General features: G+C 44.2%; 2 protein-coding genes across 3 annotated transcripts in view; one reads left to right on the top strand and one right to left on the bottom strand.

Annotated features, from left to right (window-relative positions):
- The window catches only part of Nuggc (nuclear GTPase, germinal center associated), a 44,255-nt gene extending 42,544 nt beyond the window's left edge, over positions 1-1,711 (bottom strand). Inside the window, exons 1-2 of the mRNA XM_021182542.1 lie at positions 1,682-1,711; positions 230-290 (exon numbers count right to left, since the gene is read on the bottom strand). Of these exons, the coding sequence (XP_021038201.1) occupies positions 230-290; positions 1,682-1,711 (91 nt within the window). The remainder of the gene's footprint in view (positions 1-229; positions 291-1,681) is intronic.
- An 11,808-nt stretch (positions 1,712-13,519) lies between these two features.
- Positions 13,520-25,012, top strand: part of Elp3 (elongator acetyltransferase complex subunit 3) — a 62,587-nt gene continuing 51,094 nt past the window's right edge. The window contains exons 1-5 of one of the 2 annotated variants that reach the window (XM_021181881.1): positions 13,520-13,644; positions 15,940-16,039; positions 20,071-20,209; positions 23,480-23,550; positions 24,261-24,324. In XM_021181881.1, the coding sequence (XP_021037540.1) occupies positions 13,626-13,644; positions 15,940-16,039; positions 20,071-20,209; positions 23,480-23,550; positions 24,261-24,324 (393 nt within the window). In that variant the 5' untranslated portion in view covers positions 13,520-13,625. Of the gene's footprint in view, positions 13,702-15,939; positions 16,040-20,070; positions 20,210-23,479; positions 23,551-24,260; positions 24,325-25,012 lie in introns of both variants that reach the window. The other variant, XM_021181880.1, reaches the window with a different exon arrangement.

The raw sequence follows: 25,012 nt of genomic DNA, 5'->3' as shown, positions 1-25,012 counted from the left end.
AATCAAAATCAGGAGCAGTAGATCTTTGAAGTCTGCAGCAGTCATTTGCTTACGTGATGACTTGATTATGAGATGAAAGGCTGGCCAGAGCCATAAACTCAAGGAAAGCTGTGCTTTAGGTTTATAAATATACCTTCTTGGTGCTGCCTGAATAGAAGGAGCTAATGGATTGGTTTCTGAGGCAAAAGTGCTAGAAATTATCCTAACCCAGTGCTTGCTTGCTGTTTACCAGGGGAAACGCCTTGGAATGAACTGGAATAGCCAGTCCCAAGAGGTGCTACTCCGAGCTCCTGTAAAGAGGGTATGAGGCTTAGTGTGGCCTAAGAAGGTCCTGTTCTTTGATAAATTAATGAGGCATTTCAGTGGGAACCCAGGGTAGCAGCCTACGCAGAAGTCCCAGAGTACATCACTGGGCTCCAGATGTGGGTCTCTCAAACATCATGCGCGCACACACACGATCCCACCACCTCTTCAGTCTTGCTTCTTCTAGCACAGATTCTGCTGCCTTCTGGAGCTCACACACCATAGAAGATTCCCGGGCAGAGCCACATACGTGCCAAAGCTTAAAGGGCTGACACCTCATGTGTCTGCTGTCACGGATGAAAAAGCTGGATCTTTCCATCCCAGAAAATGATTGATCTCAACTGGAGGAATCCATCCTGGCTCAACTTCAGAACCAAATTAGAACTAAATATGAAGTGTTTGCTGGCTCTGTGGCTTCAGCCAGAGAGGAAGAGGCAGAGAAGAAAAGAGTATGCTACTCTAAGGCCTGGGCCAGCTGCATGCCAAACACATGCAGGAAGCAGCTCAAAATGTCAGGATTCATGCACAGTCATCTGTGAAATGGCATAAATGGGTGTCTATTTTGTAACTCAGGGACTCTTGTATGAACAACATTCACACAGTCTCTTAGCCATATGCATAAAACAAGGAACAAACCCATCTATCCAGGCTCTTACTTCAACTTTGTATTATTCAGTGATTAATCTGATGCGAGCAGAAGCTTGGGGTAAGAATTTAGATAAAATAACAGGTTTACAATTATTTTCTCTGTTCCCAAAATGAAAAACTACTTGGAAAGGATAAAATATTCCATCTTGGATTTATACCATGAATGGGTATTATTAAACGGTGGCTGGAATGAACTGGCCTGAACTTGGACCATATTTCTTGTTATCAAGAAGGGTGGAGAGAAGCAGGAGCTGTCACTGTTGGAAACCGATCCCCAACCAATGCAGCTCTATGGTCAATTTGTTTCATTGCTAAAGCAAAGGGTCCCCGCCTTAGTTCTGAGCTCAGTCCAAGGGACCTGGGAGTTGTAGCTCTTTTTGTGTATGCAGGCAGGCTTCAAGTGATAGGTGCTACCCATATAGTTCAAAAGTGTTGATTTCATTTCCCCTAAGGGAGTTGTTTCCATAGTGGTGAGTAACATTTCCCTTCTCAGCTCTGAAAACAAAGATGATTTAATACATCCCTATTCCTATACCTGGGAGCGTCCTCTCCAAGGCTTCCTTAAAGAGGTACTTGCTGTGGCCCAAGAGACCTTCCACCTGGCCACTGAGGGAGGCTCTTTGCCTGCACTGACTCCAAAGGGACTCATCATTCAATGAGACACTTTATAGGCCTGTCTCTCTCCTTCTAAGAAAAGCCACCTGCTACTATTCCAAGGGTCTCACGTCACCTCCTTGGATTTCATAGAGTCCAAATCCATGTTCTAGAAACTTTATTTTTACGGTAGGAACCCTCCCATACATAATTGATAGTTGAATAGGCCACTTCATTATGAATAGACTGCTTTGTTGTTTTTTAAGATTGGCATCCAGTTCTTCCTAACTTGTTGTTAGAAAATAGCATCCAACTAAAAGAGCCAGGGATGACAGCTGTGGATGGAGTCTCAGCCTTTGCCCGACAACAGTAGCCAGGTCCTACTTAAGGTCATTTCAAGGGTGTTACCTGAGTGTGGTACCACACCCACCAATGCCTCCATTTCTTCCATGTCTGGCTTGCTCGGTTGCTCCTTTTGCCAGCTTAGGAAAACCAGCCTGAAAAATCAAAGAACAAAGAGGAAACATGTGTACATTTAAAGTACAAAAAGCAGCCAGGAGGAGTATCAATTCCACAACTTGAAAGAGAAGCAAGAGAATCAAAAGTTTGAGGCCAGCCTGGGCTACACAACAGACCCCGGTGACTCATTCAAGAACAAAAATACAAATCTCCTAAAGTGAGAATACATAAATATGCTTGTGTTTTGCATCTGCCACTAGATCTCAATGTTCCAAGGATCAAGGAACAGCCTCGCTTCTCATTGAAACCTGTACAATGCCTCGTTGAAACCTGCGCAATGCCTCATGCACCACATTACATGTGACAAAGGTCAACATGTGACCATTGGGTTGCCACATACATGTATCTAGGGAGGTTTACTCTGATATTGCCTGAGGTCTTTAACTCCTTCTGAAGTGAGAATACGTGTCTGGTGACCAGAGCTGTGGAGGTCAAGTTCTACACATTGGTCGTTTGTGGGCAAGACCGATGCCCCTAGTCAGGTGAGCTTGAACCTATGCCAATGCCATTTATTTCCAGCAAGTGTCATCAGCTGGAAGCTAGGATATCTACATGCCATTTCTCAGGGATGGAGTTTTGTTGCTGGATCCTAAGCATGGAAGGAACGATGCAGTAGTTTAGTCAACGACCTTCCTCACTGCACTTCAACAGGAAGGCGCCTTCCTGGAGGTTGGTTGTATGCAGACCTAAGGCATGGGGCATCTGCAGGGGGGGGGGGGGGGTGGGCAGTAATATGTAAATATCCAAAGGATGTGTAGAAGCTGGCCTGTGTCCGGGTCACTGGTACACAAGGCAGGGCATGCTTATGAAGAAGATCCAGGGTGCTATGGAGGGAGGCTCAAACTAGATGACACTACACAGAGCAGATATGCCGTCCTGGAACCTCTTTCTCTACCCACGTAGATAGTGGTATGAGGAACACAGGAGGGTTACCCAGAGTCCATAGCCACGACTTCTGTGGGGAAGCACTCAGCTGTGCACATCAAAAACAGAGCCACCAGCCCTTCTGAAATATGCAAACCCTCCCTGCTGCACCCTCCCACCCCCCACCCCCGCACTAGTCTCACAGGGCTTAGTGAGACAGACGCCGAATAAGGCAGACTGGACCTTATATACACACGACCCCCAAACTAAAACGACAGCTCATCGGTTGAAATGATCTATTCTTAGTTCAGCTTGCAGATCTGACCCAAGTAAATGGCTTTTGTGCTTGGCACATACCAGTTCAATGTGGTGGGATGCTGATTGTGTGCAAGGTCAGAAGCACTATGGCTCTCTAGTCCGTCTCCTGCAGTCCACTCTCTGGCCACCCACACCCTCCATGGTTCTCCAGGGAAGGGAGTTCTGGTGAATTTCCACAAACCTGGCACACTGGAAGCCCTGCCACCTTTCTTCCCTGTAAACTACAACGCTTTATTCAAGATTTTGTTCTTGGAATTTTTTTCTTCAGTAAGGTTCCTGAATTGCTAATCATTCCTTTCTCAGGTACCTACTGTTCTGTAAATGGTCTGGTTATGAAGATCTCTCTTTTCTCTCTTCATTTCCCTCCCTCCACCTCTTTCTTCTTCCCACAGCATGTTTCTATGCATCCTCAGCCCAGATTGTCCTCCAACTCATGACTCTCTTGCCTCAATCTCTGGAGTGCTGAGCTCATAGGTATGTATGTAGCACTATGCCCAGCTCACTAACCATGGTTTACTTAGGTTTTCTCCTCCTTATGGAACTATGAGTTCTTCAAGGTTTTCTGATACTCGAGAAGTCTGGGGAATCGCACCTATGTGTATGACCGTCTGGTAATGAGTTAGATAAACCTTAAGGCATCTGCAAATGCCAAGATTCTAGGTTCTTATTTGAAGTGCTTAGCAGAAATTCTGGAAGAGGGCATGCTCAGTCACATTTCACAAGAGACTTCTGACTGAAATACTTGCGGCTGGAGAGATGGCTCAGCAGTTAAGAGCATTCTTGCAGAGGATCCAGGCTCAATTCTCAGCACCCACATAGTGGCTCATGGCTATCCATAACTCTGGTTCTACAGGATCCAGTGCCCTCTTCTGACCTTTGTGCATAACAGTCACACACACAGTGCACAGAAATATGCACAGGCAAAACACCAATAAATAAATAAATAAATAGTCTTATGGTTTCTATTCCTGTGCAAAACATCATGACCAAGAAGCAGTTGGGGAGGAAAGGGTTTATTCAGCTTACACTTCCACACTGCTGTTCATCACCAAAGGAAGTCCGGATTGGAACTCAAGCAGGTCAGGAAACAGGAGCTAATGCAGAGGCCATGGAGGGATGTTACTTACTGCTTTGCTTCCCCTGGCTTGCTCAGCTTGCTTTCTTATAGAACCCAAGACTACCAGCCCAGAGATGGCACCACCCACAATGGGTCTTCCCACCCTTGATCACAAATTGAGAAAATGCTCCACAGCTGGATCTCATGGAGGCATTTCCCCAGCTGAAGCTCCTTTCTCAGTGATAACTCCAGCTGTGTCAAGTGGACACACAAAATCAGCTAGTACAATAAACAAATAATTTAAAAATCACCATTACCGGGGCTGGTGAGCTGGCTCAGTGGTTAAGAGCGCCGACTGCTCTTCCAAAGGTCCTGAGTTCAAATCCCAGCAGCCACATGGTGGCTCACAACCATCCATAACAAAATCTGATGCTCTCTTCTGGAGTGTCTGAAGACACACTACAGTGTACTTACATATAATAAATAAATAAATATTTTTTTAAAAATCACCACTACAAAAACGAAACCACATATGGCCACTCTACAGTAAGGCCTGTCAGTGACTTCAGCTATAAAATGAGGAAGTCACAGAGAACTTTGCTATTTTCTATGGAATAGTGGCTTGGTGAGCCGTCATCACAGAGAACATTAGCCATCATGTCCCCACTGTGGACACTGGAGACCAAAGAAAATGCATGGTCCCACTATTGGACAAAAATCTATAGTTTGCCAGGACAATCTGTATTCTAGAATTCAAATTCCAGGGGCAGAAGGAATAATGAGTCCAAACAAAACCCAAAGAACAAATTGACCAGTGAGCAAAAGCCTTACTGATGTTGGGCTACACGAACACTTCTCGGACTCTTGGATTTGAAGATGCTCTGAGAGTCATCTTGGGGCTAAGGCCCTTTGGCTTCAGAACGATGTAGATTAAAGCACATTTTTAAAAGTACACACAGTTTAGGGAAGATGCAAGCATGCTCACTGGAGTCTGGAACACAAGCAGTGGTTTGGGCTTCATTCAGGGTCAGGGGTAAGTTCAACTGACTTCATTTACTACAACAACAGTACATGATGTCCAGAATGGTCTGTTGGCACAGATCTGTGCAGGGTTAAACTGAGTTTAGCTGCATCAAAAGCAGACACCAAATCGTAAGCCTCTCACCAAAAAACATCACAGTACCAGTACACAAGGAACTTGCGGCCTCTGACTGACACATGGAAATAAATGGGAATTCCTTGGAGTTATAGGAATTCAGGTTTCAGATTCTTCGTGCCAAATCCAAAGACTGTGTAGAAGGGCAATTTGGTTGGCAAACTGGGACGCTATAAAGTGGACAGGAATCCTCCATGAAGAGAATCAACAGAAACCTCCCAGGGGCAAGACGGTCAGTATGGAACTGAGCGCTCTAGTGGCAAAGGCCATTTTGCTTCTCATTCTGCTACCAACCACAGAGCCGTGGAGCTGTGGGACTTCCCACAAGTCACCTTGTCACTCTGAGCCGTGGGCTTCCCATCCATAAGCCAAGGTGTGTTCCCTGGTGTAACAGATGCTGCTGAAGAGATGAGCATCCTCATTTTGAAATGTCACCAGCAGCTTAACAGTGATGAGGGCTCCCAAGCAATGGAGCAGTGCAGCTAAGACAGCCCCAGGGCCAAGTCTTAAAGAGACCCACACCAGAATCTGCTTCCCTGCAAAGGGAGGTAATAATGGTGGAGTATGGTGGCAAAAAAAGAACCAACCCAAAGCAGTCCACATGTAGACTGCGCAGACCAGTGAGCTTCTTCACGCCCGGGTTATTTTGCTTGCGTTTCAGTTGCACGGTCAGCCCTCTAGTTTTGCTTTTAGGGTTTATTTACATTTGCATGCCCTGGGCCCAAGAATAGCATCTTTATGTGATGCTCTGTGGGTTATGCTAGCCCCAGTGCTGATTTCCTGTTAAAGTAACTGACTTCTGACAGTTATTCGTGCCTCTTTCAGCCTCCCTATCTTTCGCTTGTCTTTGCTTATGGCTGTATAAAAGGACAGTAAGGAAGGTGATACGAACTCAACATCCCTCCCAGTGAACAGCTGTGGAGTTGAATTAAAGAAGGAACGTCAGGTTTCTTATTTTATGGATATGGACTCTGAAGCACAAGAGAGGACAAGGAACTTGTCCAGAGTCACACAGTAAGGTAATCGTCACTTGACAGCAAGGTCAAGAGCAAATTATTCTACAGAAGCTCTCAAGCCAAGCCTTCAAATTCCTGAAGGAAAAGAGGTGGTTACCATTTAACCAATCAGCCAGTGTGTCCAATGTTAGGTGCCCGTCAGAGGCAGAGAGGGCATGTGGTTTTTCTGCCAACTTTCCACCTAGGTGAATAGTGAGTAAGTAAATAGATATTATCTAGTTCTGATGAAACAAAATTTAACCTTTTTCCCCCCCTCTCCCAAGTTTGTCACAGCAATGAGATGTAACATTTTTCTTTTCATGCATCCATGTGAATCCAACAATTCCTGAAATAACTGTTTTTATTTTTGGAGGATGATTCTGACTTGCCTAAAATGATGTTTCATTTTTTTAAAAAATCAAAATAATATTTATTCTTTAATATTTTAGTATATTGGTATTTACATGGCCCTAAAACTCACTCACACAAGCAGTGTACTGGCTAGTTTTGTGTCAATTTGACACACCTGGAGTTATCACAGAGAAAAGAACGTCAGTTGAGGAAATGCCTCCATGATATCCAACTGTAAGGCATTTTCTCAATTAGTGATCATGGGGGAAAGGCCCCTTGTGGGTGGGACCATCTCTGGGCTGGTAGTCTTGGGTTCTATAAGAGAGCAGGCTGAGCAAGCCAAGGGAAGCAAGCCAGTAAAGAACATCCCTCCATGGCCTCTACATCAGCTCCTGCTTTCTTACTTGCTTGAGTTCCAGTTCTGACTTCCTTGGTGATGAACAACAGTATGGAAGTGTTTCCTCCCCAACTTGCTTCTTAGTTATGATGTTTGTGCAGGAATAGAAACGCTGACTAAGACAAGCAGGAAGGGGAAATTCGTTTTTTCTTAAGTACTAACTTCTCTTGGGCTAAGGGCTCAGTAGGTAATAGTGCTTTTCTGCACAAGCCTGACAACAGCCCCACCCTCGGGACACATGTCAAGGGTGAGCAGGAGGATGTCCCTCATTCTGACTTGCTTGCTGAGGCAGGAGGTGGAGACAGGAGAATCAGCTAGAAGCTCCCAGGCTACCTGGAGTGTGCTGAGCAGAACAGCAAAGAAACAACACACCCTGCCTCAACAAGGTGGAAAACAAGAAACCTGTAACTCACTCTTCGAAAGTCAGCCCATAGAGGAGAGACGAGTCTCCCATATGGAATTCCAGTATTTATGTGGCTACCCCATCCTCACAGGCAGAAGCACAGTTCCCCACTCCATGGGCCCTTTTTGTGTACCAGCTTCCTTCAGGAGAATACAGTATGGAAGCCAGAGGGGAAGGAGGAATTTCCCAGTACCACCCGGCAGCCAGGAGATCCAGGGCAGGCCAGCAGCACCAGCTTGAGGAGATGCTGTTTATTCTCCCTGAGGTGTGATGAGAATGACTTCAGCTCTGTGGTCTTCTTCCCCCAACCCCTAATTCTAATCTAAGTAGGAAAAAAATACCAGAAAAAAAAATGCCAATAGCGGAGAATCCTACAAAGTTCCAGGCCAACACCCCTCCAGATTGTCAATACCATCAAAACCAAGAACGGTCTCAGGTGACAGCCAAGAAGAACCTATAGAGACAGTACAGCCAAGTGTAATATGGTATCCTGGGTAGGATCCTATAGCAGATCCGGGACCCTGGATATACACTCGGAACCACCATTCACTGAGTCACAGACACTACTTAGCACCAATGCAGTCATATGGACTCATTCATAACTAACCTACCACTCCAGTATAACCAAAGGCTACAGAAACTATTCTCTCAAGTTTGCTGTATATCTAGAACTATTCATTTTAAGCCTCTATTATTTAAAAAAAGAAATTCCACAAACCATAGCACAAAATACATAAGAGAAACAACTTACCAAATGTTGTTGAACAGAGCACGAAAAGCAAAAGGTACCTCCCCCTCAAAATCCCAAACAGTGTTTGCTTCAGTTCCAGAAGTGAGCAGAGCCACATCTACACACCACTGGTGCAGACATCAAGGACTAGGTGGATAGGGCCCTTAGTGGTCACATTCACAAAGCCACACTTATAAACACAGCGGAAGTGAAACTAACCACAGAGGGTTATTTGCCCCAGCCTCCTCCCCCAATATGCAGATATTCTACGTTTTATTTTCATTTAAATTGCAATTACACGTGAACTGAGGACTGTGCACCCCCCGCCCTGCTGTCTTCCCACAGTCAGGCAGGACTGGACCGTTTTTCCTTCCCAAACAGTTTTCAGCATCCTGCCATGACGGATGCACTTCCTCCAAGGATAGCTGCTATCCATATGGATGCAGGGCAGGAGAAACCAAGGGCTGGTTCCCAGATACCCAAATGTGCATGAGGGAGGTGGAAGACACAAACTCAATATTACCCCCAAATACATTCCATTTGGATTTGGAGAAGAAGAAGAAGAAGAAGAAGAAGAAGAAGAAGAAGAAGAAGAAGAAGAAGAAGAAGAAGAAGAAGAAGAAGAAGAAGAGGAAGAAGAAGAAAGTCAGGTTCAAATAACTCTTTTGGAAAATTAAACTTTATATCTTAAAAAAAACAACTATTAAACGATTTATTTATTTTATGTATATGTGTACTCTATCTGCATGTATACCTGCATGCCAGAAGAGGGCATCAGAACTCATTACAGATGGTTGTGAGCCACCATGTGGTTGCTGAGAATTGAAAGCAGAACCTCTGGAAGAACAGCTGGAATTCCTAATTGCTGAGTCATCTCTCCAGCCTGTTTTTTTACATAGTTATTTATTTATTTATTTATTTATTTATTTATTTATTTATTTTTTAATGTATCTGTTTTCTTTTAAGACAGGGTCTCAGTATGTAGCCAAGCCTGGTGTTGAACTTACAAAAATCCTTACATTTAAAAAAACAAAAAACAAATGTTTTTAGAGTGCCACCTAATAGCAGAGAGCAGAAAATAAAACCTTCTTCCTTACAAAGACTGGCTACTCTGTTGATCAAACCGAGTACAGGGGAAACTGAATTATTTCAACCTCCAGCTGCAGACTGTTATTTCTGGTCATCAATTTGATCATTACTACACAATGCTCAGGGACTCTAGGTGTGTGTCTGTGTGTGGTCAGAAAGTAACAAAATTAAAATGTGGGCAGAATTAAAGATAAATATTTACAGTATCTCAAAAATTGCTTTGAATTTTTAACAAAACGGGTCTTCCCTACATAAGCAAGATACTGAAATAGAAATATGAATTTCAGAGACCTTCCCCCTTACATGTTCTGCACTTTCTTTTTATACTTTTGCCAATATAAACTTCACAACAGAGACAATCAACATGAATATCACAAGATCACCACATACAGTCATACAATGCATGCTTAGCCTGCCCTCTCCTGGCGATTTTCAAGCCTCAATGGCTAACTATATTCAGAAGTGCTATTAGATCACTTTAAAGTAGGCTGGGAGCTGTTAAAAATAACTGGCTTCTGTTTGTTTTGTTTTTCGAGACAGGGTTTCTCTGTGTAGCCCTGGCTGTCCTGGAACACACTTTGTAGACCAGACTGGCCTCGAACTCAGAAATCCACCTGCCTCTGCCTCCCAAGTGCTGGGATTAAAGGCGTGGGCCACCACTGCCCAGCTGATACCTGGGTTCTTTATGGCAGCCTTAGCACCTGGAACTGTACATGGACACTAATGTCAGGTTGATTAGAAGTCTGGTTACTCTGCCAGGATGGATTCCCATGGAACTCAATGAAAGTATCAAAGCCACCACCGTGCCCTACCCAGTCACTGCTCTGCACTCCAGCATGTTTATAGATGAACCATCCAAGTGTCCGTCAAAAGAGAACTTGTCTTCTCTTCTGCATCAGATCCCATGAGTCTCTTCAACCACATAATTAAACAGAACACTTCCTCTTCTTAATCCACCACACCTGCCCTCCCCTCTCCACTGGATCCATATGCAAAGCCACTGCCATTTTGAATCACACCCTTGTCCTCAGATCCTTTACTAGCTACCACCCCATTTATCTGTCCTTCCTTGTGACAAATCTCCTCAAAATTATCTGAACTCACCCAACCTTCTCCTATGTACCTTTTATGAACTATCCTAGTTTGTGTTCTGTGGCTGCAATAAAAATCCTATCCAAAAAGCAACTTCAGGAGGAAAGGGTTTCTTTGGCTTACACTTTTAGACCACAGTCCAGAATTGAGAAAAGTCAGGGCAGGAGTTCGAGCAGGAAGTAAAGCAGAAACAGCGAAGGGATGCTGTCGACTGACTTGCTCCCAGGTTCATAGTCAGTTATCTTTCTTACACAGCCAGGCCCATCTGCTCAGAGATGGTACCATGCAGTTGAGCTAGGTCCCCCTCCATCAGTTAGCAATCAAGAAAATGCCCCACAGGCCAATATGATAGAAACAATTCTTCAGTTGAATTTCCCTCTTCCAACTGTGTCAAGTTGATAACCAAGATTGGTGATTACATAAACCTACTCCAATGGAGCTGGGCCTCTTCTTCTTCCCCAAAACTGTTCTCATCAAGGTCTCCCAAGGCTCCTGATCAATACAATCTTCATCTTCCTTGACTCATCTACAGAATGTGACACAGTTGATAACTCTCTGCTTCTTAACATCGTTCTCTTGGCTTCTAGGTCCCCCACTCTCTGCTGGTTTTCTCCCCCCACCCTAGATGTCTGGCCAGTTTTCTTGCTAGTTATTAGTCTTGTCTCTGATCTGATAATAATGGGATATTCTTTACTTCTTTTACCATGTTTCACAACTTTAAACTCCACCATACACCTAAAGCTCTCAACTGGGACCTCAAGCACACTTCTCATGGTTTGCCACTCACCAGGCATCTCAAATCAGATCCAAAGCCAGCCCCCCTGAAACACTTCATATCAGATAACAACTACATTATTCCCCTTCCTTGATCCAAAAGCTGAGATCTCATACTGAGTGTCAAGGTCTCTTTTGTTTTTCCCACACTGAGTGGAAGATTTGTGGAAATCATAAAAAAAACATTTTCAGAATCTGAACAAGTCTTAGCACTTCCATGGCTTTCCATCCTGATTTGAGATGCCATAATCTCTTGCCTTACTTAGTGGTTCCCAAACTTTGATGACATTGTAGTCTGCTTTGGCAGTATTTTTTTTTTCTGTCACTGAGATAAAACACCATGACCAAAAGAAACTTGGAGAGGAAAGGGCTTATTTGGCTTCCACATCATAGTTCATTACTGAAGGAAGCCAGAGTAGGAACTCAGAGAAGGAACCTGGAGGCAGGAGCTGATGTAGAAGCCCCTCGCTTGTTCAGCCTGCTTTCTTATAGAACCCAGGACCATCCCCATCCCCAGAAGGCACCTTCCACAATGGACTGGGCCCTCCGACTTCAATCTCTACTTAAGAAAATGCCTTACACTCAGATTTTATGACTGTCTTTCCTCAATTGAGTTTCCCCTCCCTCCAGATAACTCTAGTCTATGTGTCAAATTGACATAAGACTAACCAGCACAGAGTCACAGAGGATTTCTGCTTTCTACCAAGATGTCAAATAGGGAAGAAGCTGAGGTTGAACTATAAATCTGAGAGTAGAGAGGTGATATTTAAAGACCGTGGAACTACAGAACCGCTAGAAAGAGACAGGATCAATAAGACCATTATTAGCTTGAAGTGAGACAGAGATATCTATAAGAGACTGAAATAATAATAATGATTGAAAATTCTAGAGTGGGGGCCCTTATCTAAAAAATATTTTCAGGGAAGTTAGTTTTGTTGGCAGGAGGGTGGTATTAAGATAATTTGGTACACTGAAAAGTCCCAGTCTTGACCAGGACAGTTTCAGTGTAGTGGTGACACCCAAGTCAGAGCTACGTCAACTCTACTGGGTAATAAGAAACTTGAAACATCACACCTTCCATTCTTTATTAATACCAAGGATTCTTAATCATTGGTCCGCAGACAAAGGAGGTCATGGAAGGGTTTCAAGAAAAAGTTATTCCAAGTCCCATCTCCAGATGTTGCAAAATTTTGTACATGATGTCTCACCTAGTGTTTTCAAGATTGTCATCAAGAAAAATCAGAGACCCAGGAATCCTCTAGGCTGCAAAGCCTGAACGATCAAACTGATACTTGCTTCTTGTTTGCTGTCTTTTACGGAAATCAGAACTTAGCGTTATCACACTGAAGGTTTAATGTTCATGGTATGTGGGATTTCTATCCCATCTCTATGTGTGGTGTATCTGAGCTCCCAAGTCCCCACACAAGCGCTACTCACTTCCAAAATTCTTGAAATAGTCACTTAGACAAGTAACAAAATGCAAGATAAAGGTCTGGTATCTGTCTTCATTTTGTGTCTATCTGTCTCCTTTATTTTGGCTGAAGGTACAAAGATTAATCGTCCTAAACCTGCAGTCACCTTGAGTCCGGAGAAAACAAAGTCTCAAAGGCTAGGCTCCTGCCTATATAAGGACTATTATTCATCAGGGCTGCACCTTGGAGCACTGAATGATCTCACCTTGTAGGATCTAGATGGATCTCCCGAAGGGATGCAGCGATAAAGACTTTGACCACCTTGAAAACCAGAACTGAGATAATGATCAACTAGACCATATCTTAACCCAGGACTGTTTAAACATACCTCTTCTCTCCTGCCCTCAAATTTTCCATAACTTAAAAAAAAAAAAAAAAACAAAAAACAAAAACAAACAAAAAAAAAAAAACTTATGTCAACACCCCGGGTGTTAGTGGGAGGGGGATCTGGTCTCCTTTATGTCAACATTGTTGGCTATACTAGGGACAAGTGGCCCAGCCCCTCTTGCAGAAGTTGTCAAAGCCCAGGCTTTTGCTTAAGGAACTCTGGTTACAATTCACTCTCGTCCCAGCTTCTTGGAGAAGCGTCTAAACAGTTCTATCGTTACTTCCCAGATCCACCTTTCTAGTCCCGAGGAATTCTCCAACTCCCCACTAAATCACTGTGCACATCCCCTCCCAGTCTGGGAAAGCCCGGAGATGCCACCTAGACAGGGCGGGGCTCCGCGCTCCGCCTTCTGGGAAGAGCTTTATGGTACAGTCGCTGTGTTTTCACGACAGTCCCGGGCGGCTTTACGGTTGCTAAGTTTCTCCGCCTTCTGAACCGCGGTAACGTGGTGGCATCTTGCTACGCCAGCGCAGAGATGAGGCAAAAGAGGAAAGGTGCAAAATACGTGGGACAAGGGCGCAAGGGAGGAAGTGGATTCTCTGAGATCACAGGTTCAAGCTCAATTTTTCATGGGAATTACTGCATGGTCTGGGCCCGCGGGTCCCCGGTTGGCGGGCCTCCCTTCCTATCTGTCCTTTGTAAAACAGCCCCTTTCTCTCTTCCCCTTTGGAAGAGACTACTTGTTGTCTTTTGTGTAGATGGGTAAACGGTACTGCTATTCCAAGATAAGTTTCAGAGGAGATACGGTGTTGAGTTGCAGGTTAATCTGTGGTAACTTACTGGACGTGTTTATTTAAGTTTTTTTTTTTTGTTTGTTTTTTGTTTTAAATCTTAAAGTAGGAAAGGCCTCCTTAATGTAGAGATTGTCCGTGCAGTTTGTGCAATAGCTTTACGTGACTTACTCGCATTTATTTTACCTCCGGAGTAGTCGGGAGTAACTCTGCGGTTTTTTTTTTTTTTCAACAGGATGAAGTCTTTTTTTTTTTATTTTTTTTTAATCTATAGTATTTGCAATAGATTCCATTCTTAACTCTGTACTGCCCTTGAACAGTTGGTCTGATAATAATACTATTGGTTGTCAGAATAATAGCTGGGTATTGAGCCTTTCCCAGTCATTTTGAAGACGTGTTGTCATTTCATGCTCGAAAAAGCTGAGGTTTGGTTAACTTTTCCAGCCAAAGTTTGTACTTAGTGTGAGGAGCTGCCTGTGACACCGGAAGCATCAAATGAAAAGTCAGTGCGGTGTTGGTCACCGCTCTTGGCACTAACTGGAACTGCCCTTCTAGACATGTTCTATATTCTTGTCACATGAAACACAACATGCACTAGATTCGTTTGATCTTACTTTACTGTAACATGTTCATTCCTAGGCTGGCAGTCAGCAAGCCCCAGCCAGCCTGTCATAGACCCTTGCCCTCTCCTCCATGGTTCCCACTTTACGGGCATGAATGTGGCCCAGCTTCGAACATGGGGGCAGGGACTCAATCTGAAGTTTTCATGTGTGTAGATCTGGCTTTTGTTTATCATCTACATTGATTGAATCTTTTTTTTTTTTCTACTGTTATGTTTAATGCCTTTGCCTAGTGGCCAGTGTATTGTCTACTTACTGAACCCTGCTCAGGCAACCTGTGGTTAAGTTAGATAGATCTCCTTTCATCAGAATAGCTAGTTCTTATGCCTAGCCTTGTTCCATCTTGTTGTTCCTTGGTTTATACCCTGACCTTTCTTTAATGATGCTAATTCTATTTCCTCCATGAAGTACTTCTTACTGGTTTGCCCAAGTAGTATTCAGATCTTTTATTTTTGTCAGCCCAGCCTCTTACTCTCTAAATGAAGTCTTATGCAGAAGTTTTTAATGTAGAAAGAAGAAAGCAGAGTTGCAGTGGTCTTAATACATATGCATGTGTGTGCACACACACACACACACGCATGCACATACACACACACTCAGATAGATGGAGATGTATGGATATGCAAGTTGGCAGGGTGATATCTCATCTTCTGTGCTCACCCCATACCCCAAGTCCACCTGTTACATAGCCTCTGAGGCACCTTTGTAGAACTGAGAATGCTGGGAAATCACTTAGTCTTTGGCTATCCATAGACTTCTCTCTCATTGTTTGGTATGTATTAGCTTTGCCTCATTAAGTCGGTGGAGTACACAGTGCACAATATGGTGAAAAGACCTGGACCTGAGATCTAACCCTGCCCTTTACAATGACATCTGAACTTGCTTTGATCCAGTTTTACATGTATAAAATAGGACGACAATACCAACTTTATAGTGTCATCGTGAGTTTTAAATGGGTGACTTCCATGGCATTCTTATCCATACTCCTATGATGACTTCTTTCTTTTTCACACCAGCAGGCAGGAGGCATGTTTGCTGCCATCACCCAAGCTAACACAGCGCACCACTGTTGTCAGCTGGTAAAAGATGGGCTCTCCTGACCCTTGACGAAAAGAACTGAGATTTTTCTGGCTTGGATGGGTTGCTTATTCTTGCATGAGTCATTTGTGATTGACAGTAGGATGATGTGGCAATCATGCGAGCATCTCCTGTGTCTGTGGATGAGAGGGGGCTGCCAAGACAGGATCATGCAGGTCAGCAGACAGTAGCTTAGAAATGCAGCTAGATCCTTAGATAGGCCAGGCCAGATAGTACGTACTGTAATCTCAACACTCAAGAGGCTCCTGACTGACACACTTAAAATTTTGTTGCATGTACAAATAAATAAATGTTAAAAAGACTGAATGGTGAGACTCTGTGGTTGAAATATTCTCTGCAGGGGACCTCAGCCCGGCTGAGCTGATGATGCTGACTATAGGAGACGTTATCAAGCAGCTGGTTGAAGCTCACGAGCAGGGGAAAGATGTCGATCTAAATAAGTAAGTGGATCTATAGAAGGGCAGTCTTGCCGTCGTGTCCTTAAGTAAGGGTTGATCTGTCTTGACACAGGGTCTCATTTTGTATCCCAAGCTGGCCTCAAATTCAAGGCATTCTTCTTGCCTAAGCCTCCCAAGCACTGGAATTCCTGGCATGCCCTGCTGTGCCTGGCAGTAGAGCTGTTCTGCGAACTGACCTAAAGCTACCTGTTTTCTGTGTAGTGGTTGAGAATTATAGTTTCCTGCCTTGTCACGTGTTTCACGGTGACACAATTGTGCTGGAGCCTCTGACTCTAATTGTCTCTGGCCTTACTTGGCACTTTCAGTACCCCAGGCACTGTCAGTAGTGCACTGCGGGTCACAGAAACCGAAGGAAAGGTGTCCTAGTTAGAGTGACCACTCTGATGAAACACTAAAGCAACTTGGGCAGGAAAAGGTTTATTTCAATTTATACTTCCAGGTAATAGCAGTCCATCAGAGAGAGAAGTCAGGGCAAGAATTCAAACAGGGAAGGAACCTAGAAGCAGGAGCCGATGCAGAGGCCATGGAAGAGCGTTGCTTGTTTCATATAGCTTGCCTAACCTGCTTTCTGTTAGAACCCAAGATCACCAGCCCAGGGATCGCACCACCCACAGTGGGCTAGGCCCTCCCCCATCAGTCACTAATTAAGAAAATGTCTTAAAGGCTTGCCTACAGCCCGGTTTTGTGGAGGCATTTTCTCTATTGAGGCCCTCCTCTGCTCCAATACTTATAATTGTGTCATATTGACATAAAACTAGCCTGCACAACTGACCCCTTGTCAACTTGAGACACAAACACACCACTTTTCAGTTAGAACCTTTCTTTACTCATCTACCCCCAACATGGTATATTCATCTTAACACCACAGTCTAAACATAAACAACGTGAAAGTCCAGTCATCCTTACAATTCAAACAGATTAATAAGATCTTTAAAAGATCCAGTCTCTTAAAACTCCAAAATCCCTTTTAAAAGTTCAAAGTCTCTCAACTCTGGGCTCCTGTAAAAAACTGAAATTGAGTTACTTTTCTTCACAATCTGAACAAAGCAAATCCAAACTCCTACAGTTAAATAATTGAATGTCCAATGTTTGGGATTCATTCACAATCATCTGGGCTCCTCCAAGGTGCTTGTACCTCTTCTCCAGCTCTGCCCTCTCCAGGACACACAGTCTTCTAGGTTCCTACTGGCCGGACTCCACAGCTGCTGGTGTTTTTTGTGGTCATCCTCTGGTACTGCATCTCCAGTGTTGGCACTAGGCCAGACCTTCAACAGTAGCCTCTCCTGGGCTCTTCATGGTGAAGCTTCAGCTTCTCTGACCCCTTCAATCATGGCATTTCCATTGCTAGTCTGATTGTACCTTCTCCAGTGGCCTCTCTTGACCTCTCACAGTGCCAAGTCTCAGTTGCTGTCCATGATGCCTCCATGGCTTCAATGACTAGGTTTAGCTGCCAGCACAAGGTACAACCTTGACCACCTCAAAAGACACTTGCATGTGCTAACTCTGAGGACATTATCCCCAGAAGATTTCACCTCAGTAATGCTGGCCTCTTCCTAATCACACCTGATTCTCCAGCTGACCAGGCACCACAGATTCGTCACACAAACAGACCCGGTAGGGTCTTTGCTTCCCTCTGAAACGTCACAAGTCAGGCCTCCTCCATCTGCACTGCTTTCAACACTCTTACCTTTTAAGCTCCCACAGAACATCCCATTGGCTCAATGGCTTTTCTTGACCAAAGTTCCAAAGCCCTTCCACAATCTTCCCCAAAACAACATGGACAGATCTGTCACAGCAATACTCCACTCTCCTGGTACCAACTTATCTTTGGTTTTCTGTAGCTATGATGAAACACCATGACCAAAATCAATTTATGGCCGGGCAGTGGTAGCGCATGCCTTTAATCCCAGCACTTGGACGGCAGAGGCATGTAGATTTCTGAGTTCAAGGCTAGCCTGGTCTATAGAGTGAGTTCCAGGACAGCCAGGGCTGCACAGAGAAACCCTGCCTCGAAAAACCAAAAATAAAACAACAACAACAACAAATTTATGGAGGAAAGGGTTCACTTTGTCTTACAACTCTCAGGTTACCGTCACTCTGGTCACTGCAGGAAGTGAGGGCAGAAGCTTAAAGCATGAAGCTGGAGGCAGGAGCTGATGTAGATGCCTGGGAGGGGTGTGGCTTACTAGCTTGCTCCCCATGGCTTGCTCAGCCTGCTTTCTTGTAGAACCCAGGGCCATAGGTGTGACCCAGCTCACAATGAGCTGGGCCTTCCACATCAATTACTAATTAAGGAAATGCCCTATAGGCTTGCCTACAGCCCCCAGCATATGGAGGCATTTTCTCAGCTGCGGTTCCCTCCTCCTAGAGGACTCTAGCTTGTGTCAAATTGACATAAAACTAGTCAGCACAAGGGGCTGACAAGGTGAACTAGTAGGTAAAAGTGTGGTGAATGGAGAAAATCAACTCCCAAAGCTGTCCTCTGACCTCTATTCTACACTGCTGCTGTGGCACGCGCCCACATATTTAACAAGAAACAGTATGGGGTAGATACTGGTGTTACCCTCTCCTAAAACATGGGTGGTTTGAGAAGTAGAGAGGCTAAGTAAGTCATGGGGGTGGGGGCTAGCCATTGGCACAGTGGGGGTTCTATCCCCTTGGAAGAACCTCTGTGCCAGGAGCACTCTCTGGTGCCCTTAATCTAATCACAGCCATCTCTACTGCAGGACCTCTTTTATACCCTAGTCTTTGTTACCGCCTGAATGAGTGGTCATTCATCTCTGCTTATTTCTTAACTGCATTTGCTCTTTATATATACTCTCTCTCTCTCTCTCTCTCTCTCTCTCTCTCACACACACACACACACACACAGAGAGAGAGAGAGAGAGAGAGAGAGAGAGAGAGAGAGAGCAAGAGCGTGCAGTCTCCACATTCGTGGCCTCTTGTAGACCAAGTTCTGTTTCTGAAGATGCCCGTACCCAACCTTCCCTTGAATACTGTGCTTAGAAAGCATGTGTAAAGGAATGAGTGGTCTTTTTGGCTATGAAAGTATTGTACAGCTTTTTCTACAGAGTCTTACAGTGTCATCACTGTGACTACACTGTCTGTCTGAGAAGCTCTTCTGGGTCTGCCTTCCCTAACTATTTTCCTAGCTCATGTTCACAAAAGTCCTTTCTGCATTCTGGAAGCAACCGTTGTATGTGGTGTGTGTTTGGGGAGAGGAGATGTCATAGCTATGGTGCATCGAATGAAAGGACTGTTGTCACCTGACATACCACATATGTTGGTAGTAGCCTGTGTGTGCTGGCTATTTCATTAGCAGTTGTTGAGAACAAAGTGAGCACCTCACAGATACTTCTGGGTGGGTTAATTTTTAGACAGTGTGGCCAGTGGGATTGGGCTAGTGGGCAGAGAGAAAGAGAAAGCTGTTCAAATCAGAGAAAATTAAAGGAATAATCTGGGCATGGTGGTGCATACCTGTAATCTCAGCATTCAGGAGTGGAGATAGAAGGATTTTGAGTCCAAAGCTAATCTGTGTACAGCAAGATAAAAATGGGAGTGGGGTTTAGGAATTAAAGTCATTATTCAAGTGAAAGGTACTATTGAGGTTACAGATAGTGTTAAAGTCAGGAGGCCACATGAAGTTTTGTTAAGGTAGATTCTACGATTTGTATTCTGGTTTTTGATGTTGCTTTTGTATAGAATTTTCTATAGGAAAGTAGTTTTTGATCAGGGTTATTCCTTCCCAGGAGACAGGTGGCAATGTCTAGTCAGCCTTCTGCACACAGTCCCAAATGTCAGTAATGAGGCTGAGAAGGGGTAGGGGCGGAGTCGTTCTCTAGGATGGAAGCTTGGTGCAGTTTGGAATGAGACCTCCACTGTGCCGTCGTCCTGGGCCCCACAGTTCTGGTTTACTTCCATTTCCTAGTATTCACAGATTGTTAGGCCACTCTTGCCACCTGGTGAAGGGATAGAGGAGTGGGAGACATTAATACTTAATGCTTTGCTTTTAGGATGAAAACCAAGACAGCTGCCAAGTATGGCCTTTCGTCCCAGCCCCGCCTGGTGGATATCATCGCTGCAGTCCCTCCTCACTATCGGAAGATCTTGATTCCTAAACTGAAGGCGAAGCCCGTCAGGACTGCCAGTGGGGTGAGTGATTGAATTGATGAGATATTGATACATGGAGTGAGGCAGCAGTGGAGGACTCAGGCTCCTAAAGTCGTCATGCTGTGTGTTTGAATGAAGGAGGTGTGCACAAAGCTGAAAGGTGCACCAGCTAGGATGCTTAAAGGAGTACATGGTTTTGTAGTGTCTTTAAAGATCGAGGCTTGGTTACTTACAGTGTGACAAATGCTGTTGACCCTCTTAACTGGTAGCTTCCAGTTGGTACTTCTGAAAGACATCCAACGATTCAGGGTAGTTTTATTTGTGATGATGGTGGAGCAAATCTCCCAATAGGGAGCACTGTGAGTGCCCAGAGAATAGGGCTCCTCAGCAAAAGGAAAAAATAAAGTCCCATCAGAAAGCTTGGCACTTTCCTGACCCGTGAGTAGGCTCATATGATCAGGGAGGATCAGGCTCAGAGGTTGCTGGGAGCAAGAAAGGAATAGGAAAGAGGGCACGGGGTGGGGGGGGGGGGGCACAAAGGGCATGGCCTGTGCAGACAGAAAGTGCAACAGACTGTCAACAGTTCACTTGGCTTGCCAGGGACTGGACTCAGTTGGCCCCTCAACCTTAGGGAGAATCAGGGTCCCGGTACTCAGAGTCAGCGGGGTGATAAACAGACACGAACACCAGAGAGAATGTTGAATCTGAGTGTGATTTCTCAAAGTGAGCATCAGACTTATATTACAGACAAAAATCAAGGAAGTTAAGTGACACATTAAGGTCATCCAAGGTACATTGAGGTTACCCGATGCAAAAAGACTCTTTACCCAAAACTGAGAAATGCGGTACATAAAAGCTGACAGGAACCAGACAGTGTTTACAACTGGGATAAAAAGCAGCCCCACCTAAGGTCAGCTTATTCTTGGAAGCCAGGGACAAGGGCTTTATGTCCTTGCCATAGTTCCAATTCTAGTCTTTGTATAATCCACCTTCTCCCTAGGACATTTTAAATTCCTGTGTATGGGAGTGACTCAGCTGTTATTCTAAGTATTTACTCTAGTTCCTTCTTAGACCACAACCTTCCTTCTTCCTAGGCCATTGTAAATTCCTGCACATGGGAGTGACTGTTATTCTAAGTTTATTTTGTAGAACTAGCCCTGAGATTTCTAGTTCATTTCCAGTAAATTGTAATGCCTGATTTCTCTCACTATCTCTGTCAACACTGGAGACTTTTTGTCTGAATGAGTAGCATTCTTAACAAAATTCAAAGCCCAAGGTTGGCTCAATGATTTCCTAGGATATTGGAACACTGGTGGAAGCTAATCTAACTTAGCTATATGTCAAAATCAATCCTTAGAGGCACTTACAATAAAACTATATTGAAGGAAAGCACACAGATCCGTCCACTGACTGATGTAGGGACAAGTTTGGAGCATTCGTGCTACAGGATGCCAAGACTCCAGGAGACTAAGTTTCTGTGAAACTTTTTGCCTCAGGACTGCTTCCAAGCTTTTGGGCTTGACAGGAAGACTTCACTGGAGTGGGTGTGGTGTTGGCTAATGATTTTTTTTTTTTTTTTTTGAGATAGACTCATTGTATAGGCCACACTGCCTTGAACTCACACTGTCTCAGCTTCCTGCATGCTGCGTTCATTTGAGAAAACTAGGGCTTAGCTTATAAACAACCACATGCAATTGACAGAGAAACCAAATAGCAGGAAACTATTTCAGGTACCTGCAGAGTGATGATATGAGCAGAGTAGATTTTCCGAAAGTTATTCTAGATACAGCATGCTCGGTAGTTTAGAAACATAGAGGCCATGCTGTACACTCTGTTCTGAACTCTGAAGCATTAGGGGGCTGAAGTGGGGTTGAGGCTCTGAGAACCAAAGGCCAGGGGAATTGGGCCAGGATCTGATGGAAAAGGAGTTCCAGAGTTGAAGTCTGTATTCCTGATGTGACAGCATGTTTGCTCTGCTGTCTGGATCAGGATGTGGTATTTCTAGGGCTTGGTTGGCTATGTCAGTGGCCTGATCCCCTGGATTCTGATACTTGTGGACAGCTGAACTTCACGATCTTTACACACAATGTGCGCTAAGTCTGATACACATACATTACTAACAGGTACTTACACCACATAAAAACTTAAAAAAAAATAGGAATCTAACATGTGCACCTGCTGTCAGCTAGTCATAGCCTGCCTGCTGCAGTAATATCTCAGTTCAGAATCACTGCTTGTCTGGTTGCCACAGCGCCTCAGATCACACCTGCCCTGGTTTTCCTTGATTTCTTTACCTTCACACTGAAGAGTGCCCATTGTTTTTCAGTTTGGTTTAACAAATGCGTCTGTATAACTAGAGCCTGGTCATTGTCTCCTTGGTACTCTACACACGTGTGTACTTACATAAACACATTCCCATCTGTTTTGAGGTGTCTCCATCTATCTGTCGGCAACTATTTGGAAAACAGTAGCTCAGTTTCTTCAGCCCTGGTTTCATCTGGCTTTCTCAGTCTACATGTCCTTTGTCTACAACTTCCTCTCTGTCCATAGGAATCCAGCTTATGTTAATCTTAATGTGACTTAGTGTGAATCTGTGTGGTCACCTACCTCCCATGTCAGTAGCTTATAGCTTTGATCTCTCTGCTGCCAGCCCTTTTCTCAGGCAGGCACATTCCCCACCCAGCCTGGACTCTGCAGGACTCTGAGATTTTGCACATAAATTCTAAATCAGTCTGGTTTCCGACTTCCTCTTCCCGTTTTGGATGTTGAAATCTAGGGTGTCTGTACAATTTGAATAATAATGATTAGGTTTACATATAATATCATATAAAGTGATCTTTGTGGGCTATTTTAGCAAAATATTTGGAGAATAAGAATTACGATGACCTTAAAAGCTAATTCCCAGGGCTGGGCTTGTAGCTTAGCGGTAGAGTGCTCAAGCCCCTGGGTGCAAGGTCTAGGATCACAAATTAGTAGTAATGGTACCTTATTTCATATTTACTATAAAACTAAGTACAAAACTGACATGCAATTCATAGAAACAGTTTAAGTATTAGCAATAAAAAAGAACATGACTTCATGATACAGCATCATCGGTGTCTTGCGGGAGACCCTCAGTTTCTTCTCAGATCGCATCAGCCTGCCCCTTCTGTACCTTGAAGACCTTTATGCGCCTTTATGTGTCCTTCAGTACCCTTATGTCCTTATGTACCACTCCAATTGCATTCCTCTCCTTCACTCTTAGGGTAACCACTCTGTAAAATTTTTGTTAATTTTTCAATGATAGCTTTTTAATTAGTCTTTCTTTTATAGATTGCTGTTGTGGCTGTGATGTGCAAACCCCACAGATGTCCACACATCAGTTTTACAGGGAATATATGTATGTAAGTATGGTTCTGATAAGTCAGTGTATGTGTGTTTCAGTTAAACTAGTAAGTGAATTCCCTAATGCCTTGGTCAGTACAGGCTAATGATAGGTAAAACTCTGACTGAAAGATCCAAAGCTCAGCCTCTTAAGTCAGCAGCTTTGATAAGGTGTTTCAGCTTGTCGAAACTGATCAGATAGTGCAGTGCTGAGACACACTCATAGGTTATGAACGTGAGACAGTGGACACCTGATACCTCAGGAAAATAATGTGGAAACATGAGCTCTGTGGGTGCCAGCATTAAATTCAAACGGGTTTGGACCAGAGAGATAGCCACCATTTTACAGTTCTTCCTATAAATAGCTGTCGGGGTTCTGTAACTGAGGAACTGGGAAGAGTTCATGGAAGCACATGTGTGATGGGGGCAGGAGAATTAAATGGGAGGGAAACTTCCTGGGTAAAGCAAAGTCCTGGGGAAGCATGGCGTCACCCAGGCTGGGCGGCTGGACTCCCGTGTCAGGCCTATAGGAGCTGTGACTGCAGTGTTGTGACATGAGTGTTGGTTGGCACGTTCTGCACTGAGCTGTCTTGTTTGCTTGTTGGTGAACAATGCTGGGAGGTCGACTGCAGTTTGATTTGATGGTGGGCGAGGCTGCCTTGACGGGCGGCAGGATGTCCTGTTGAACTGAGTTTTCAATCTGCCCTTCCTGTTCTGTCCTTGTGTCCAGATACTGCCCTGGAGGACCTGACTCCGATTTTGAGTATTCAACCCAGTCTTACACGGGCTATGAGGTAAAGCCTTGACTTGGTCCTGACAGAGGGTGGCGTGACAAGTACCAGCATTCTTCTAAGTTTGCCTTTTTTCATGACTAGAGCTTTTTGCCAAATATCTGCACTGTGTCTTTGAGTGCTGTATATGTGCCAAGTCACTGGAGAAATGCTGACTTGAGCATTTCTTAACCATTATTTCCAACCTCTGTCCCAAATGTTTGTCACTCCAAGCCTTTCAGCAGGATTTGGAAGGTAGATACTATGATTCTGTCTGTATTTTGGTGAAGAATTTGAGGCATAGAGCCTTAGACAGCTGACAGGGAGGTAACATTAGTGAGCAGCCACTCTGACCTTTGTATCCCATGGTTCAGATTTTTTACTCTTGTTTTTTGTTTTTACATATTAAATAATGTGATAAAATACTGCTTTGCTTTTCTCTCTCTCTCTCTCTCTCTCTCTCTCTCTCTCTCTCTCTCTCTCTCTCACACACACACACACTCTCTCTGACACACACACGTATTTTTTCCCCATACATGTCTCATTGTAACTCAGATTGGCTTCAATCCTTTGATAGTCTTCCTGTCTCACCTGGAAAGCACAAAGACTACAGGTGTTTAGGTCTGACCACTGGGAGTTGGATCGTCTGTCAGAGAGCTCCTCACTGAAGAAAACTGATTCTCCCTGTCTCAGCACCACTAATTGCCTGTAA

This window comes from Mus caroli, chromosome 14 (assembly GCF_900094665.2).
Source record: "Mus caroli chromosome 14, CAROLI_EIJ_v1.1, whole genome shotgun sequence".
Lineage (NCBI taxonomy): Eukaryota > Metazoa > Chordata > Mammalia > Rodentia > Muridae > Mus > Mus caroli.
This window is presented reverse-complemented; position numbering and strand designations above follow the sequence as displayed.